Source organism: Peromyscus leucopus, chromosome 15 (assembly GCF_004664715.2).
Source record: "Peromyscus leucopus breed LL Stock chromosome 15, UCI_PerLeu_2.1, whole genome shotgun sequence".
Taxonomy (NCBI): Eukaryota; Metazoa; Chordata; class Mammalia; order Rodentia; family Cricetidae; genus Peromyscus; species Peromyscus leucopus.
This window is the reverse complement of record NC_051076.1, coordinates 55,059,344-55,076,219: the sequence shown is the minus strand read 5'-3', so window position 1 is coordinate 55,076,219 and position 16,876 is coordinate 55,059,344. Positions and strand designations below refer to the sequence as shown.

General features: G+C 52.3%; 1 protein-coding gene across 3 annotated transcripts; it reads right to left on the bottom strand.

Annotated features, from left to right (window-relative positions):
• Nucleotides 1-1,911: 1,911 nt before the first annotated feature.
• Nucleotides 1,912-13,285, bottom strand: LOC114698098 (proline and arginine rich end leucine rich repeat protein). 3 transcript variants are annotated; one of them, XM_028876602.2, is made up of 3 exons: nucleotides 13,120-13,285; nucleotides 5,895-6,871; nucleotides 1,912-4,416 (listed from the first exon to the last, which is right to left on the bottom strand). In XM_028876602.2, the coding sequence occupies exons 2-3, from the start codon at nucleotides 6,853-6,855 to the stop codon at nucleotides 4,241-4,243; spliced, it is 1,137 nt and encodes a 378-aa protein (XP_028732435.1). In that variant the 5' UTR covers nucleotides 6,856-6,871; nucleotides 13,120-13,285; the 3' UTR covers nucleotides 1,912-4,240. The 3 variants fall into 3 exon arrangements, with proteins under 3 accessions (XP_028732435.1, XP_028732433.1, XP_037067295.1); XM_028876600.2 differs by having other exon boundaries at nucleotides 13,110-13,284; XM_037211400.1 differs by lacking the exon at nucleotides 13,120-13,285 and adding an exon at nucleotides 12,285-12,348.
• Between the last annotated feature and the right edge of the window lie 3,591 nt (nucleotides 13,286-16,876).

Sequence of the window (16,876 nt, the reverse complement as noted above, 5' to 3'; positions counted from 1 at the left end):
CTCATCCTACACTTTCTCCCAGCTTCTATTCCCGCCTTCACAAGCCTGCGGTCGGTCGTTCCCATGGATTTCGGGGGCGTTGGTGGACGGGAATGTGGACCTGTGTGGGAAGCGGCAGGTGGGCGGGCTTTGTCCCCGATCCGCGAGCCTGGCAAGCGCTGACGTTTAGGAGAAAGACAGGAGCCATGCTCATGGAACAGAGGCAGCAGGCCGTGTGCACAGAAGTCTGGCCAGGTGACCCTGCTGCTGCCGTGTTGTGGGCAGTGGGAGAGGGGAGCAGAACGTTCAGGGACCCGCCTGCCTTTTGGTATTCCCTGCTGAGGACTGAGAACCACTACCCACCCTGACACGGGCTAGACTCCAGCCCAGCTTGCTATCTTTTGGTTCCCGCTGTTTTCCTCCAAGTCATATGCTTTCTCCATCTCTCCTCTGGCAAAACTAGATCCCTTAGAGCCCGCTCACTGAGACTTCCCAGGCAGAGAGAGTAGGTCGACTCCGGGTTGCTTATAGTTAAAGTCATTACAATTAAAAAAAACAAAACTGAATTCGTGGATGCACCCCACCCTCTTATCAAGTTATTAATTCCCCCAAAGCATGGATGGAGCATGTATTGCTCACCCTTGAATTTTTTAACCGGTACCTGCCCGGCGCACAGTCGATCTGAAGCGGGCCCTTATCAGGCAGGGAGGGAGGAGCCGGGGCATCTGTCGGTTTTCATCCTACACAAGATAGCTTAGACCGGGAGGGTCACAAACCCCCTTCTGTAGCCAAATTCCCTCCAAAGACAGCCCTGGTAACTGTTGTCATTTTGAACTTCTACGTGGCCTGTAGACCTTTCCAGATGATTTGGTCCTTGGCTGTCTGCCCTGGGCACTTTCCGTACACACTGCATTCCCCAATTAGTCTGCGATCTTTTCTTGGGCAGAAAAGGTGACCATGAGTCTTCTGGTGTCTGCCTTGCTTCTGAGCCCTGAGAAACTCCACAGTTTGATATCTGTGCATTGAAAGAACTTGGCTGTTTCCGTTTCAAATGGAGCTATTAGATTTCTGGTCTGACTTTAGGAATAATTTTTCATGAAGGTTATGAGTTTTGGGAACATTCTCCAAGAAAAGGCTTTGGTATATCTCTCCTACAAATTTGTTTATTGAGGCAAGTCTTGCTGTGTCACCTTGGCTGGTCTCAAACTCCTGAGATCTGCTGCCTCTGTTACCTGAGTGCTGGGATTAAAGGTGTGCACCACCACTCCTGACTCCTAGGAGTTTCTTAAGATATTTTGGAGGCTAAAGATGTGACTCAGAAGTTAAGAGCATTTGTTTCTCATTTAGAGGACCTGGGTTCGGTTCTCAGCACCCACATGGAGGCTCTCAACCATTCATAATTCCAGTTCCAGGGGATCCAGTGCCATCTTCTAACCTCTATGAGCACAAGGATGAGTGTGGTGCACACGCACACACACACAGGCTACACACTCATACACATAAATAAATCTGAAAAGCACTTTTTAAGGGAGATATTTTCTTTTTTCTCTTTCTTTCTTTTCTTCTTCTTCTTCTTCTTCTTCTTCTTCTTCTTCTTCTTCTTCTTCTTCTTCTTCTTCTTCTTCTTCTGGTTTTTCTTATATTTTTGGTTGTGAGCCTAGCCTTTAACGGCTGAGCTATCCCTCCAGCCCCCCCACCCTTTTTTTTTTTTCTGAGGCAGGATTTCTCTGTGTAGCTTTGCTCCTTTCCTGGAACTCACTTGGTAGCCCAGGCTGGCCTCGAACTCACAGAGATCCGCCTGCCTCTGCCTCCCGAGTGCTGGGATTAAAGGTGTGCACCACCACTGCCCGGCAGGAAGATATTTTCTTCACCTATCTCTCAGCAAGAAGTAGGGAGTTGGGTGGCAAGACAGAATTTGACCCATCCACATGGTCAGGTTCATGCTGGGTGTTTTTCCATATGACTTTATTTCCTTTGCCATGAAGCTTGTCGAAATGTGAAAGCTGTATCAGAGTTAACATGGTCTTTAAGAGAATAGATAAGATGTACAGAGCGCACACACCCGCACCTCTACATGCACCTGCATGTGTAGTTGCCAATGGCGCTGAGTGAATGAACTTGTGTGAGAAGGGGCTTTCTAAACCCAAAGGTAAACTAGCACACTGTCTGTCTGTCTGTCTGTCTCCTGTAAAGCAGTTTAACTCTAGCCCCTCTAGAGAGCTGGCAGCTGCAGAGGCAGCGTGGGAAGCTGGCATGTTCCAGGTGGGATAGTGGGATGCCAATGGTGTGACTGCTGGGTCTGCGGATCAGTGCCCACCCCCATCCCTAGCAGCCACAGGGGCTGTGTTCCCTGCGGGCCTCACCAAAGAGGCTGAGGCTGCAGGTTGTGCGTGGATGCAGAGGGGGCGTGTCCAGGCCGTAGCACCAGGTTGCTTTCAGCCGTGATACTGGATTGACTTTAAGCAGGAGCCTTGGAGAGACCAGCTGCAGCTGGGAAGAACGAGGAGGTCGTACAGCAAGCGGGGAAGAGGCTGTGTGAAGAGGGCTCCATTTCCAATAATGAGCAGATGAGAAATGCGATCAAGACTATGAACGGGATTTCTGGACTGTCGGGCCCAGCCTAATCCGGTGTCTTAAAGCAGTTGTGTGACTATCCCTGGGGAGATGCAAAAACCTCCAGAGCCTCCCCATCCCAATGAGGTGGGCCCTGTGCTTCACTCATTTCTAGAACATTCACCTCCCCATACTCCTCCTTATCATACACTCAGGGAACTGTGGCAGGGCAGGGGCAGCCTCCCCTAGAGGGAGGTGAGGGGACAGGAAAGGCCAGAAACCCAGGTTCTCGGAAACCTGCCAAGTCGCTCACCTGGGCTCGGAAGGGAGGGAAGGGACGTCTTTGGGGGAGGGGTGTTTGTGCAGGGAATAAATTACTGCAAGGGGGCGAGGTAACACCACTTGTCCTGCGTTAGGTGTGCTCTAGAAGAGTGTTGCACAGACACGCAACAACGCAGCTCTGAGAGGACCTTGGAGGAGCATCCCACCTACTGCCTGAGAACAAATTCGGAGGCTGAGAGCAAGAGAGCTGACAAGGCCGAGGTCACACTGGCCTCCCTTAGACTCCCAAAGCGTTCTCATTCATACTCACTCATGACGGGAATGAACCCACCTCTGCCCTTCCCTTTACACCCATACGGAGAGAGACACTAAGCCAGTCACCCATGGGCCTCTTCCCCGCGGAAGCTGCTTGCAACAGCACCCCAGGAGAGCGGAGTCGGCTGTGACCTGCACCAGCCACCAGATGTCACCGACGAGTCTGCTTTAGAGGTGGAGACTACCCCCCCCCCCACGTGAAAGAGGCTTCTGGGAGATTTCCAGGTGCTCCACCCCTTTTTCCCTGTTTCTCAAGGGGTGGGGTGGGGGACACGGACTGGGTCATGTACGTGATGGAGAGCAGACGATTCTGGGATGCTGCCTCTTGGCCTTCCACTAGGAACCCTGCCCTCCAGAGCCTTGGGTCTCTTGTCAAGTTTGGGTCAGGGCCCATTCTGGGGCTCTTGACCCCCCAGCCACTACCCATTAGTTAAATTCTAGTTCTTTGAATCACTCTTCTCCCTGGCTGTTCCTCTCTGAGGCCTAGCCAAGAGGGTGTGTGCTGTGCTTGGCCCTGAGGAGGAAGGGCTGATGGACACACGTGTGGGGGACCCTGACCCTCCACCCCACCTCAATCATTCCCTCACACTTCCTGGAGGATGTGAAGTGGCAGAGAGCAGGGTGATGTCTGGTGTCAGGAAACAGGGTGGTAGGGCAATCGTTTTGGAAGGAGGGTTCTTGGCCCAGGATACCTGGGTTTGTCAGCCTTCTTGAGGCAGAGATGCCCGAGGTGGAGAGGTTCTCAGCAGAACTTTCCAGGAGTCACCTCTGGAATGGCTTCCACTTCTTATGTGACCGAGACTAAGAAAAGCTATCAGTCCACGGCCTTGCCCAGGAGAGGGGAGGGGTTGCATCTGTTGGCAAACTCCTGTGTCTGAAGCAAAGGGAGACCAAAGAAGAGCAGAGGTTTCGGCTGGCAGGGTGTCTTTGGTCTGGGTGGGAATCTTGCTTTAGAACTGGAGCAGGACACATGGCATTTCCCATCCTCAGAAAGGGATGAGAAGAAAGGCAGAGCTGGGAACAAGAGAGGGAGACAGAAAAATGGTGGAGACCAGAGCTTGGGCCACCAGGCTTCAAGTGCTGTCAGAGGGGGTCCAGCTCCGGACACGGCCTAGATGACCACAGACTGCAGGAGTCGGAAGCACATCATGAGGTCCAGTGGGATAGGTGGCTTCAGGAAGTTCCCGTCCAGCCGCAGATAGCGCAGGTGCGGCACGTTCTCCAGGTCCGAGGAGAAGTCGTGGAAGGCCACCAGGTTGTTGGGGCAAATCTGGGTCCCGTTGATTTCTAGGGAGAAAGAAGGGGAGAAGTCAGCCGCAGAGGCACTGGCAGCACAGGTGGAGGGGAGAGGGTGGCCACCAAGAGTGTGGACTCCACAGTTCTCCTCTCTGAGCAGGGTGACTTGGGGAAGGTGTGGCTGTAGATGGCCTCGTCTCCAGAGTCAGTCAAATGATCTCAGTTGGGGACCATTGGCTGCTGCATGTCTTGCATGAATGGCTTATTCAAGGACTAAACAACACTCATCTTTTTCCGAGCCTTTCTGCTGGTGCTCTACTCAGAGCAATTGTACCCGCTAGGCTGACCTTGAACTCTCCATTCTCATGCCTCAGTCTCCCAAGAGTCGACATTACAGGCATTTGCCACCATATCCAGTTGAAGAGGTTTTGTTTTGTGTGTTTTGGAGACAGGGTGTCATGGAGTCCAAGATGTCTTTGAACTCCCAATTCTCTTGCCTCCACCCCACAAGCACTGGGGTTACCCACATGTACCCCCCCCCATGTCTGGCCTGACATTTTTGACTGAAGCAAAATTGAGCTCCAACCTCATGCCCTAGGCTACAGTTGACACACCAAGCTCAGGACCCTGTGAGAATTCCTTAGGAAAAGTGTCCCAGTGGAACACTGCACCTTCCATACAGAATCAGAATTCAGTTAAACAAGACCCTCTCCAGCCTCTACCAGTTCTATACCCTGACTGCATAGCTACCTCTCTGAGTCCTCTTCACAAGACTTTTTAAAACCAAGGCTTAGTTTTGGGAAGTCCCCTGCCGGGGCTACTGATGGCTTCTTTGCAGTGGCGGGCCCAGAACATGAGCACTTGGTATCTCTATTCCACTCTTGGGAAAATACCCAGCGTATTCCTGTGTCTATCCTATTTACAGGTCCAGCGGCCAGAAAAGCTGATGCTGATGAGAAGGGCTGGAGAAAGGAAGCCTCATGCTTTTCAAGCATGCTGTTCAGCATCCTTCATACATACATGGTTAGGTCAGCCTATTTGTGTTAGAAGATAGTATTGCCATCCTCATTTTACAGGCAAGGAAACATTCTGCACGGGTAGAATATCTTTTCCAGGTCACACAGATGCAGCAAATAGTGAGGCCACAGTCAAAACTAGTGGGATCCCCCCTGCTTTTCTTCAGTGGCTAAGTATGGAATGTAAGGTCTTATGCATATTAGAAAGAACTCTAAGCCAGGCAGTGGTGGCACACGCCTTTGAACTCAGCACTCTGGAGACAGAGGCAGGCAGATCTCTGAGTTTGAGCCAGCCTGGTCTACAGAGCAAGTTCCAGGACAACCCGGGCTAGACAGAGAAACCTTGTCCGAAAAACCAAAAACCAAAACAACAACAAGAAAAGCGCTCTAGAAGGCTAGAAGGCTACACCCTGGTCCCAGCCGTCGCTTCTTGTAACTCTGCCCTGGCGCTCCTGAGAAAGTGTAGACGGACTGAGCTCTTCCCTGTGGCTGGCCCGGCCCCACTCGACTCACTCTCGATGCTGTTGTTGTTGAGGTACAGGTGTTCCAGCTTGTTGTTGATGGCCGGCACGTTGCTGATCTTGTTGTGCGACAGGTGGAGCACCAGCAAGTTGGAGATGTTGAAGGAGTTCTTGGGCAGCCCTCGGTCCGACAGCTTGTTGTAGTTCATGCGGATGAAGGCAAGGTTGGGGAAGGCCTTGAAATATCCACTGGGGATGGTCTCAATCTTGTTGCTGTCCAGGTAGAGCTGGTGAATGGCCGTGGGGACCTTGGGTGGCATCTTTCTCAGGATGTTGTGGGCCAGATTGAGCTGCATGAGGTTCTTGAGGCCCTGGAAGGTGTCGGCCTTGAAGACACCATCACTCAGCCGATTGTGCTGCAGATCCAGGAGCAGCAGGTTCTCGAGCTTGCTGAACACACCCGGCGGAATCCTGGAGATGTGGTTCTGGCTCAGCCTCAGCTGTTCCAGGTTCCGGGGCAGAGCTGACGGCACCTCTTCCAGCTGGTTCTTCTCCATATAGAGGAATACCAGGCTGGGGAGCTTCTCCAGCACTCTCTGGTCCACCTTGCGGATCCGGTTGTTGTCCAGGTTGATCCACCTCAGGCCGGTGGCGTTCTTGAAAGACTCCAGAGGGAGCTCCGTGATGAAGTTGTTCTGCAGGTAAAGGTAATGGATGCGGGGCGGGATGATGGGGACCTTGCGAAGGTTTCGGCTGTCACAGTAGAGGGCTGATGGGAAGTCAGGGGGGCAGTAGCATTCCCGAGGACAGTCCGGGAAGACAGATGGAGGGCCAGGAGGGAGGGGTGGAGGCAGGTCTGTAGGCTCTGCTGGCTCCTGGGGCTGAGGAAAGCTGGGTGTGGGCCTTGGCTTGGGTTTCCGCCGAGCCCCGGGTTTTGGTCTTGTTGGTTGGCCCTGGGCCACTGAGGCCAAGATGAGGAGAAGTGGGAGGAGCCAGAAGAAGGATGCCCTCATGATCCAGGTGATGTACCTGCAGGGAGGAAATGGAATAATTAGCCTGCTGGGCCTCAGGAATAGAAGGCATGCCTCTGGGCTGGAAAGATGGCTCAGAGGTTAAGAGCACTGACTGCTCTTCCAGAGGTCCCGAGTTCAATTCCCAGCAACCACATGGTGGCTTCACAACCATCTGTGATGAGATCTGGTGCCCTCTTTTGGCCTGTAGACATACATGCAGGCAGAACACTGTATACATAATAAATAATAAATGAAAAAGGAGGAGGAGGAGGAGGAGGAGGAGGAGGAGGGGAGGAGGAGGAGGAGGAGGAGGAGAAGAAGAAGAAGAAGAAGAAGAAGAAGAAGAAGAAGAAGAAGAAGAAGAAGAAGAAGAAGAAGAAGGCATGCCTCTTCAGCAGGGCTCCTCCAGAACTAAATCCTGGGGAGAGGGCCAGAGCCAGGGACCTGAAGAACAGGTGAGGACCTGAGCTGTAACATGAGATCACCCCCTCTTATAAGGCAAGTGTTCAAGGGACTACTCTGCCACAGAGTGACACCCCAAATCCACTGGACACTTTTTATATCATCCCTCCCCCAAGAAAAGTTCCCTACCCTTTTCAGGGGGACGCTAGGATATGGCCCAGAGTCCTAAGCAGTGGGTCAGGAAGATTCCTTACAATTCCCATCCGGCAATGGTTTTCAAACTGTGCCTACATTCCTGTGCTTCCCCTGAGGGGGTACACTGAGAAGGGGTCCCCAAGGTGACTCCTGTGCTGGCTTGAACAGTCTTGTTCCTTAAATCTGTTATAGACAGAGATAGACATACTGAGAAAGACGAGAACACACACACACACACACACACACACACACACACACACACACAGACGGTTAGACAAAGCGTTTGAAGAGAAGAGGAAAACATCATTGCTAAAAACGGCCTGCGATCCACCCACCGTGCCCAGCCCCCACTGTTTATAAAATTGAGGCTAGAGGAAAGAAGTGACCTGCGGAGGCCAGGAGGACGTTTGACAGGGGCACAGGACAGAAAGTCCAGGAGGTCTCCTGACAGGGCAATGCTCAGACCCCGGCACTCACCCACTCACCCAGGCTCTGTCCCCTCCTTTGCCCTTGGCCCAGAGAGTGCTGGTCTTTGCCAGCATGAGCCATGCCAAGAATTCCTCCCCAGATGTAGAGGCCCTTGGGAAAATAAACAGGAAAGGAACGGAGAGAGAGAGAGAGACGTGGGGAAAACACTTTCCTCTCTTCAGCGCTGGTATGGTCGCTCCAAGCACTTGGGAATGGGTAGTGTTGAAATGGAGTACTAGGAAGAACTTCTTGGTAGCTTCGGGGACCCTGGGATCAAGAGCTGGAGGGGCTTTGGGGTGACTCTGTTGCCTTGTGTGGTTGAAAGAGGGGAAATGCTGAATAATCCATACCAGCTAGAGCGTGGCAACTCCCAGGGGCTCCCTTCTCCTGCCTAGGGTAGGAAGGGCCCAGGGAGAGGGCCCTGTACTTTGTATCCCTACAGCTGCTCCCTGCCGATACTTTCCACCTCACATCACCGGCTCACCTCGAATCTCCCTCACTACTGTAGCTCTGGGAATGCGGGCTTCTTGGGGGTTCTCAGAGGTAGAATGGGCTAAAGTGTGTCCCCAGCTTGTAATTGAACCCTGTGATCACGGCCTCCAGTGTAGGCTTCCGTCTCCCACCTACCCCCTGAGCCCATATCAACGTCCTATCTTCCTTTGCTTTTTTCTAGGGACTACCTTCTGCATGCTTTGACCAAAGGAAAGGAGCAGGGGGTCAGGGGGTCCCCAAGTTGTGCATCAGATGCTCAGGTGGAGCTGAGAGAGACAGCTAACAGGCAGGCAGGAAGAACTCAGCCCCCAATGGGCAGAATCTAACTGTGTTTGTCCCTAGCTGTATATGTACATCTCACACACACACACACACACACACACACACACACACACACACCCCTCTTTGATCCCACCCTGTACCACTCTATACATACATTCATACACACACACACACACACACACACACACACACACACACACACATTCTCAGGGCCCTGTATGCATGTGTGAGCTTTGTATGTTGGGCTATGTGGTATTTCTCTCTCCTGTCTGGGGTGGGTTTCTCAGACAAACCTCTCAGGTACATTTAGAAGGTCATTCGCCCTGGGCCTCCTGTGACAAGGGACCTGCGGTTAGGTTCTTGGTTTATCCGCCCCGAGGCTTCTCTGAAAGGACTAAAAAGATGATAAGTTCCTTGCAGCACTTGAACTGGAGCCTGGTTGCTAGATTCCACATCGCTCTCTAACTGGTGTGTTGTGAATTCACATTTTTATAAGGCTTTTAATTTTCTTGAAAACAGAACAGTCATGTTACATAGGAATGGAGAGTGAAGACTTGCTATTCCAAAAACATTTTAAAAGCACCAGTCTTTGCAACCCTGATTTGTTTTTCTGTTCTTTGAAATCTCTTTAGTATTAATTACCCAGAAGTCTGTGGGGTCAAAGAGGGGTGTGTGCGTGTGCGTGTGTGTGCGTGCATGTGTGTGATGTACAAAAATCACCCCCATGCTGTAAGAAACCTTGCCCCAGTCCCCAAGGGACTGAAGTTCCCTGGTTCTCTTTGTGCCCTCGTTACCAAAGGCACTTCCAAGGTGAAGTAATGGACCCCAAGTTAAGCAAACAAAGCTTTCCAGGGGAGCCAGCAGAGCCTGCCCTGTGAAGCACGGTGTCCTGGACAGCTGGCCTCTGTCGATGGGGCATGGATGGGTCTCAGTGCTGGGAAGCCCTGGCTCCACTGTCAGGGGCTATCTCAATAGGAAACCCATTCAATCTCCCTGTCTGGCTCAGGCATGGGGTCCCCAGGACTTCCTTCCCCTTCCTCAGCTCCAGACGGGAGTCTTGGAGAACCCTTCCTTCTGATCTCAGGGCTAGAGCCCAGGAGGGTCTCCAAAACAAGCTCCCTGGATCTGAAGTGGAGAGTTTCCATGGGGAAGAGGACCAGCTGTCCCCTCTTTCAGGCCCCAGGGCTGAACCAGAGATCTGTGTGCAGAGTGCACAAGGAAACTGTTCATTTCCAAGGCCTTCCTCACAGGCACACCCCTTCCTGCCAAGCCTGGCTGTCCTTCTGGGAAGTTCTCACTGCAGAGCTGGTCTCTCTAGCCAAGCTCTGCCGCTCTAGCGCTCTCTAAAGGAGAGCTGAGACAGACTGGAGGTAAGGCCACTCCAGAGGGGTTTGTAGTCTCACCAACAAAGCCCAGAGCCAGGACCCTATGATCCCGTCTTCTGGGTCATTAGCTCCCTTAGGGTGGGGTGTCTGTGCTTAAAATCACTAATGCCTCTGAACGCATACCTCCCCACGTCCCGTCCAATCCCTCTCCCTACTGGCCCTGCTCGCCCTCAATCAATGGGCATTTGTTGACCATGCCCTGCACCAAACTCATGCAGCCGGGCTTTCCGGTGCTGCTTCACAGGGGAAGAGGCAGTTGCTTCGCCCACCCCCAGTTCAAGCTCTGCATTTCGAAGCCTTTCCTAAGAGATCTTACAGTTCAAATTTCAGTTCTGACAGCGTGGACCTGGGCTTGGATCCTGCCTCTGACTCTCCTGTTAGGCCCTAGGCTTGACATCTGTGTGAGGGTGGGATGAGCTCATGCATCTGAGGGCATGTTCTTCTAGAAAGCGGACTCTGCGAATGGTAGAGAGAGTTTGTTTACAAAGGAGCAGGCTCTGGGAGAGGCTCCCTGAGTTTCAAGTGAGCTCATCCTCTTTCCTACCTATCCTGTTAATCTGTGCTAAGAACCCAGGCTACTTGCCAGTGTTTGGACTCCTGCAGCATGGGCCTGAGGTACTGTGAGCCAGTACCGTCCAGGGAGAGTGGTCCTTCTAAATGCATAGCATGAACTGGGGTTGGGCGAAGCCCACCCAGTTGTCAGATGTCAATGGCACATTTAAAAGGCAATGCAGAACAAAAAGTCCTAAAGGCAAGCTTAGCACTATTTACAGAGTAACCTTCACATTCCGGTTTGAATAGGCGAATGTAAACAGAATGGGGGTTTTATGGTTTTAGGGAACTAGTCTGAAAGAGCAAGCTCCCCACTGGGGCAGGGAAGAAATCAGACAGACAGACAGTCCCTAATAGTCTGCCGCCCCCTATATCTGCCTTTCTGTGTCTCCCCCAAACACCTTCAATCCTTGACTAAAGCCGAGAAGAATCTGTGTGAGACTGATGTGGGTACAGGTTCAGATTCCACCCTGCAACTTATTTTAGCTGGGTACCACTACACAAGTTTCCTCCTCTATAAAACAGGCATGCTTGACGCTTCTGAGGCACTGAAGAAAAAAACCAGGGTTCCGTGGATGTTCCACAAGCACTCGCCCACCGCGCTACAGACCCAGCCTGGATGTGGTGAGGATGAAATCGGTTGATGTGCAGAGGGCGTGCTCAGTGCATGTCCAGGGGCCGCTGGGACCACTTAGAATCCATGGTTTTGTTCGTTTTGCTTTCCTATCAACATGGTTGGTTAACGTCTTCCACCCCTCTACCGCTGGAAGGCAGGGGTCTTTCTTGCAGTACAGTACTAGATCTTCCTCTCAGAGAAACTTCATTCCCTTTGAGGCTCAGAAGACCACGTTTGGCATTCAGAATCAGCTGGCTGGAACTCCCCAGATACCCGGGCCAAGCTCACTGTATCTCCATCCTGACTGGTCTAGCCCACGTCTCTGCTGTCTGCAGGGACCCTGGCCAGCAAAGGGACATCTCTCTTTTCTGCCGGTTGTGGCTTCTCCCAGCCTACCATTGTTTGTTCCTTCTAGCCGCAAGATGCTCTACTCACATGCCTTCCAGGGAGGTAGGGTGGGTAAGGGACTTACCACCAACTAGTCTGTCCTCTGAGAGAGCAGAACAGCACAGAGCACAGGGAGAGGGATCTAAAAGGGATGGAGACAGCATCCAGTGCCAGCTCTTGGGTGCCTGGGATAGGTAACCTAGCAGGTAAGAGGAGCTGTCCTGAGGTGACTTCCTTTCTTTCTAGAATGTTCTCCAGGAATATGGTTGCCCAGGATTACTGGAGGCAGTGAGGGGATGGGGTGGGGGTGGGGGGCAGCAGCAATCATGTGAGAGTACCTGTTCCCTCCAGTAGTCATTCCCCATTGTTAGGACTGTGGGGCTCCTTTTCCAGGAAGCCACACAGCCATCTGTACCTTGAACACGTAGGGGAGTCTCAGGGTGCATTAAAACAGCTCTGGGCTCCTTGGCCCTGTTTGATGGGTCAGTAGTGAGTGTCTGGCCAAAGCTTCCGGATGCCCTGTCTACTGTCTAGGGGCTTCTGAAAATTACCCTTCTTGCTGCCATGGGGCCCCTCCATTGCTGGAGAGGAGGGAATTATGTAAACGAGGCTCTCAGTCCCCCCCCTTCCTCTACTTGAAGCCCCCTTACCAACTGAACGGTCAGGACAGTTTCAGAATAACTTCAGAGAGAAATGTGTTTCTGACTACCTGCAGGGAAAAGAAAAATTGTTAACTTGGAGTTAGGGCCTCCAAGGCTTGCAGGCTCCGTGGACTTCTCTTTGCAGAAGCCAAGTGGTTTGGACCAGGGAGGCAGGAATTCAGGCGGCTGAGGAGATACTGTGCAGGCCCGAGGGCCACTTTTCTCTCCCTCCTACCTAATTAAGCTCAAAAGAAAGAAGAAAACCACCCGATTGCTCAAGTCCTCCCTGCTCAGCCAAGACGTGATTGTCCTTGGGCTCTGCCATCTCAGCGGGAGGACACTTTCTCTCTGGTCTTGCAGCTGAGGAGGCATGTGAGAGGGTAAGAGCCAGACCCAGTGTGTGTGTGTGTGTGTGTGTGTGTGTGTGTGTGTGTGTGTGTGTGTGTCTGTCTGTCTGTCTGTCTGTCTGTCTTCTGCCATGTGTGACAGACAGTACATGAAAGGTGCAGAGAACTGGGTTCCAGTGTCCGGTTTCTATGGCAACACCTGCTCTGTTGAAATTCTGTGTGCGACACAGCTCTGTGTGTTCCACAAACATCAGCACTTGAGGAAAGTTTCACTTCTGCAGCAAGCAAAACACAGGGGCATGGGATGCTGAGGAGACGTGAGGGTGCCAGCAAGAAATGAGGAAGACTACGTCTGGGCTCTGTGGGGAGGAAAAATAGGAAGGAAGAAGGGAAGGAGGGAGGAAAGAAAGATTGGACAGAGCTAGAGGGAACCCTCGGAGGAAGGAGCCTTCCAGTCTCCAGTCTTCCCCCCACTGCCTGGGCTTACCTGCACACACCTGCCTCTCCTCTGGACTCTGGGGCGCTCCTCTCTTCCTCCTCACCCTTTGGTGGAGCTGTGGCAGCAGAGAACCAGCTAGGAGTTCTGGTCTCCCAGTGGTGTGTGTCTGCGTGTGTCTGCGTGTGTCTGCCTGACTTTCTTCTACCAGAGCCTATTGGGGTGGGGAGGTTAGGTTAGGGGGAGGGAGGGGCAGATCGGAGGGGGGAGGGCAGAGAGGAGGAGGGAACAGAGGAGAGAGGGAGGGCGCTTGGGAATGACAACAATACCGTCTTTATTTGGCAGCCAAAACTGCACAGACCTCATCCACACCCGATGCCCACTAACGGCTCACTTTTAATAACTTTTTCCTGCTCCTGCTGCTCTGGAGAGGGACCATTTGACCCGTGTTTGGAAAACAAGCCAAATCTAGGAAGGGAAGCTCTTGGAAACAAGCCACTGTTTCTGCGCGGGCGGGGCGGGGTCGCTGGGTCCAGCACAGGCCTGTTAAATTCCCAACGCCAGCCTTGCATCCCTGGTGTTCATTCTTCAACTCATCACGGGATGCTTTTCAGAGCGGAAGCAGTGACGATGTTTCCCCATCATCTTCTCCAGGAACTTGCTGAGGGAGTGGAGCCTCCCTGTGCAGTGAGCTGATACAAGAGGTAACTGGTTTGGTGGCCAGGAGGCTAGTCTGAAGACCAGAGAGGGAAAAGTCTGGCCCGAGGATCACACAGCCAAATTAAAGCAGATTTCTAATTGTAAATCTTCACCATCGTTCCTAGTTCATGAGGACAATGTTGGGTGTCTTCTTTCAGCTTTGTGTCACACTCAGGTGAGATTTGGGGACTGTGTGGTCATGAGACCGAAACAAGGAGATGCTAGCCTTCCCAATGCGTTTCCCTTCCTGGAAACCAATTGCAGAACCTCTGCTATCTGAACAAGACTCCCGAGCTAAAATCAGGCATACTTGGCTTGAAGGAGTATCCAGCACAACCTGCCACTCAGAACCTCAGGAGGATATACTCACTTGGTCATCATTAGGTCAACAGAGACCTGCAAAACCCCCCCAGTCCCCTCCCCCAACAGCCTTCAGTTCTTCCACTCACAAGAAGTGAAGGGTGACCTTGGACAAGTCACTTGATCTTGAGATGCCTCTGTTTCCTCGTCTGTGTCTCGGGGAGTCCCGGGAGATAAATAGCTGTGTGTGAGGCACTTTAGAGACTAGGGGGACAGAAGGGCTTCAGAAGGGATTGTGGTGAGGAATTATCAGAGAAGAGGGAGACGTAAACCTCACTCACTGCCTGGCTACCTGCCTTCTCACTGTGCTGGCAGGGTGGGTAGGTGGTGTGTCCACTTGTGGGGATCCATCCACACCCCCAAAGCCTGCACTCTTGGGAGTGATGGCAACCAACTTCACTTCCAATCCCTCTTCAAGCTAGTATCCCTTTCTCCCCTCTCCTTGGCTCCAGGCCATGCAAATACAGGTGGAGGAAGGATGGAACCACCAGGAAGGATGCCCTTCAGGAAGGTCTAGGGTAAGTTTACAAATTGGTGCCCTTGTGACCATGACATGATACACTAATCCAAAAGTGGTCTTTATAGAAATGTGAAAGCATACACATTTGTATTCTGGTCTTCCTCTCCCCCCACTCCACCCCCTTTGGTGCTAGGGGGCTCGGTTCCAGGGCCCTGAAAGTGCTAGGCAAGTAAGTGCCCTACCACTGAGCTGCACCCATAGCCTTCATAGACACATTTGTGCAGGAGACTGTCACCTCATTACTTAACACCCGGATCAACAGGTACCAGCTCATGCTGGTGCTCTGGCTCATACCAATAATCCCAGCACTTTGTGCCTGCCCGAGAATTACTACAAGTTTGAGGCCAGCCTGGAAGACTGAGTAAGACAACCTCAAAACAAAACAACAGCAACAAAAGTAACTACTAAATAAATAAATGATAATTACCCACTCAGGACAATTTGGTTTCTCCTGTGCCTGCTCCCACAAAACCCTGCTGGTATGTTTTGGAGTTCATTCTTACTTTATTTTATTTGGATGCCTTTAGGCAGGGCAGGAACTTCCCTATTCAACACACTGGCCAGTCTGCTGCCTCGGCTGCCTTAGCCTAGGTTCAGGGCCCGGCCTTCTCTACAGGATGCTTATCTTCCCATCATTAGCAACTTCAGTTCTCAGCCACTGGTCTACTGGTAACTGTGGGGAATGGAGGGAGGTGGGACAAAACAGGTTATGTTAGCCAACCTGCCTTTCTGTGCTCCCTGACGGAGGCTGGAACAACCTCCAAATTGGGGACAGAGGCCTGAGCTGTTGCGCCCCGGCTTTGACTCTTGTGTGGTCTGCCACTTTCCTCCCAGACTTCGTTATTTGTAAAACTCGAGGTTATACTGACTGAGCTTTGAACTCTCATCCATTCCAACACCGTGAAAAGAGTCTGGGAGGGGGCATTAGGACAGCTGGGTTAAAACGTCAGCTCTGCTCCTTTCCTGGTACCTGGCAAGCAGATCTGAGCATCTGTTTCCTTAGGTGTACATATCAGCATAACTGTCTTCCTCCTCACTCATCCCCGGGAGCCGGGAGGCTGCCAGAGCAGGGGCTCCGGAGCGTCGTCGTTCACACAGCCAAGGCTCCTCCAGATTGAGCATCCCTGCTCTCAGAGTCTCAGAAACACACGGTGGGTGACATATTCATCTCTTCCTCATGTGGCACTCCTGAATATTTCTGGGGAATGCTGGGAAAGTGTGGGAAGTGTATGCAGGCTGCAGCCACCAGGGAAGGCCAGGCAGCATGGCTGAGATGGAATGCAGGGGGCCAGACCTAGGAGAGAGGTGCCCCCCCCCCCCCCACTGCGGTGGGTTTCAGCTGCTTTTCTAGAGACTTGGCCTGCCCACCAAGACCGCCATCCATCTGGGGCTCACTGTTCCTTTGCCCTCATAGTAACGGCTGCCTTGGCTGCTGCCGTGTGCCAGAGAAGAAAGGATAGATTGTATAACACGACGCTATATTCCTCCAAGTGCAGCAAGCCGGGGGCCCAGCCTCCCACCTCTCACTGCCTGGCAGGGCACAGTAGGCTTTGGAGGTTTTGACTCAGGGTGGTCACCAGGACCCACAGAGGCTAGCCACTCCTCACCCCTGGACAGGGTAGGGTGCACAGCAGGGGAGAGACTGGGGGAACCGCAGGGCACCCACCCCTCTGTCCGGCTGGGGGGCCTGGGCTCCTGCTGGGAAAAGACAGCAGCCTGTCCATTGTTGGGAACCCACAGCACCCACCCAGGGCTTGGCACATCTGGGTGCACAGCACATCTGATTGCTGGCATTTAAGAGGGTTAAACAAGGACAGTCTCTGTCACTCACTTCTTACAAAATCTTATTTTTTTTTTAAGGTATCATCATTTGATTTCGGGTCCCTGCCTGTCTCCACCAGGAGACACCGTGTGCAGTTTGTCTTCCCCACCGCCTCCCTGATAGTAAGGAGCCAACCTAGGATCCGGCCCATGCCAGGCAAGCGCTCTGTCGCTGAACTCCTCTCCAGCTTGCTTGCTTTTCTTTCTTTCTTTCTTTCTTTCTTTCTTTCTTTCTTTCTTTCTTTCTTTTTTTTTTTTTTTTTTTTTTTTTTTTTGGTTTTTTGAGACAGGGTTTCTCTGTGTAGCTTTGTGCCTTTCCTGGAACTCACTTGGTAGCCCAGGCTGGCCTCGAACTCACAGAGATCCGCCTGCCTCTGCCTCCCGAGTGCTGGGATTAAAGGCGTGCGCCACCACCCCC

What these genes read in the sequence shown, in the direction of transcription:
- LOC114698098 (XM_028876602.2), bottom strand. Translation starts at nt 6,855, where the DNA reads ATGAGGGCATCCTTCTTCTGGCTCCTCCCACTTCTCCTCATCTTGGCC. An exon ending in CAACAACAACAGCATCGAGA is followed by an intron (nt 4,417 to 5,894) that starts GTGAGTCGAGTG and finishes CTTTCTCCCTAG; the next exon opens with AAATCAACGGGACCCAGATT.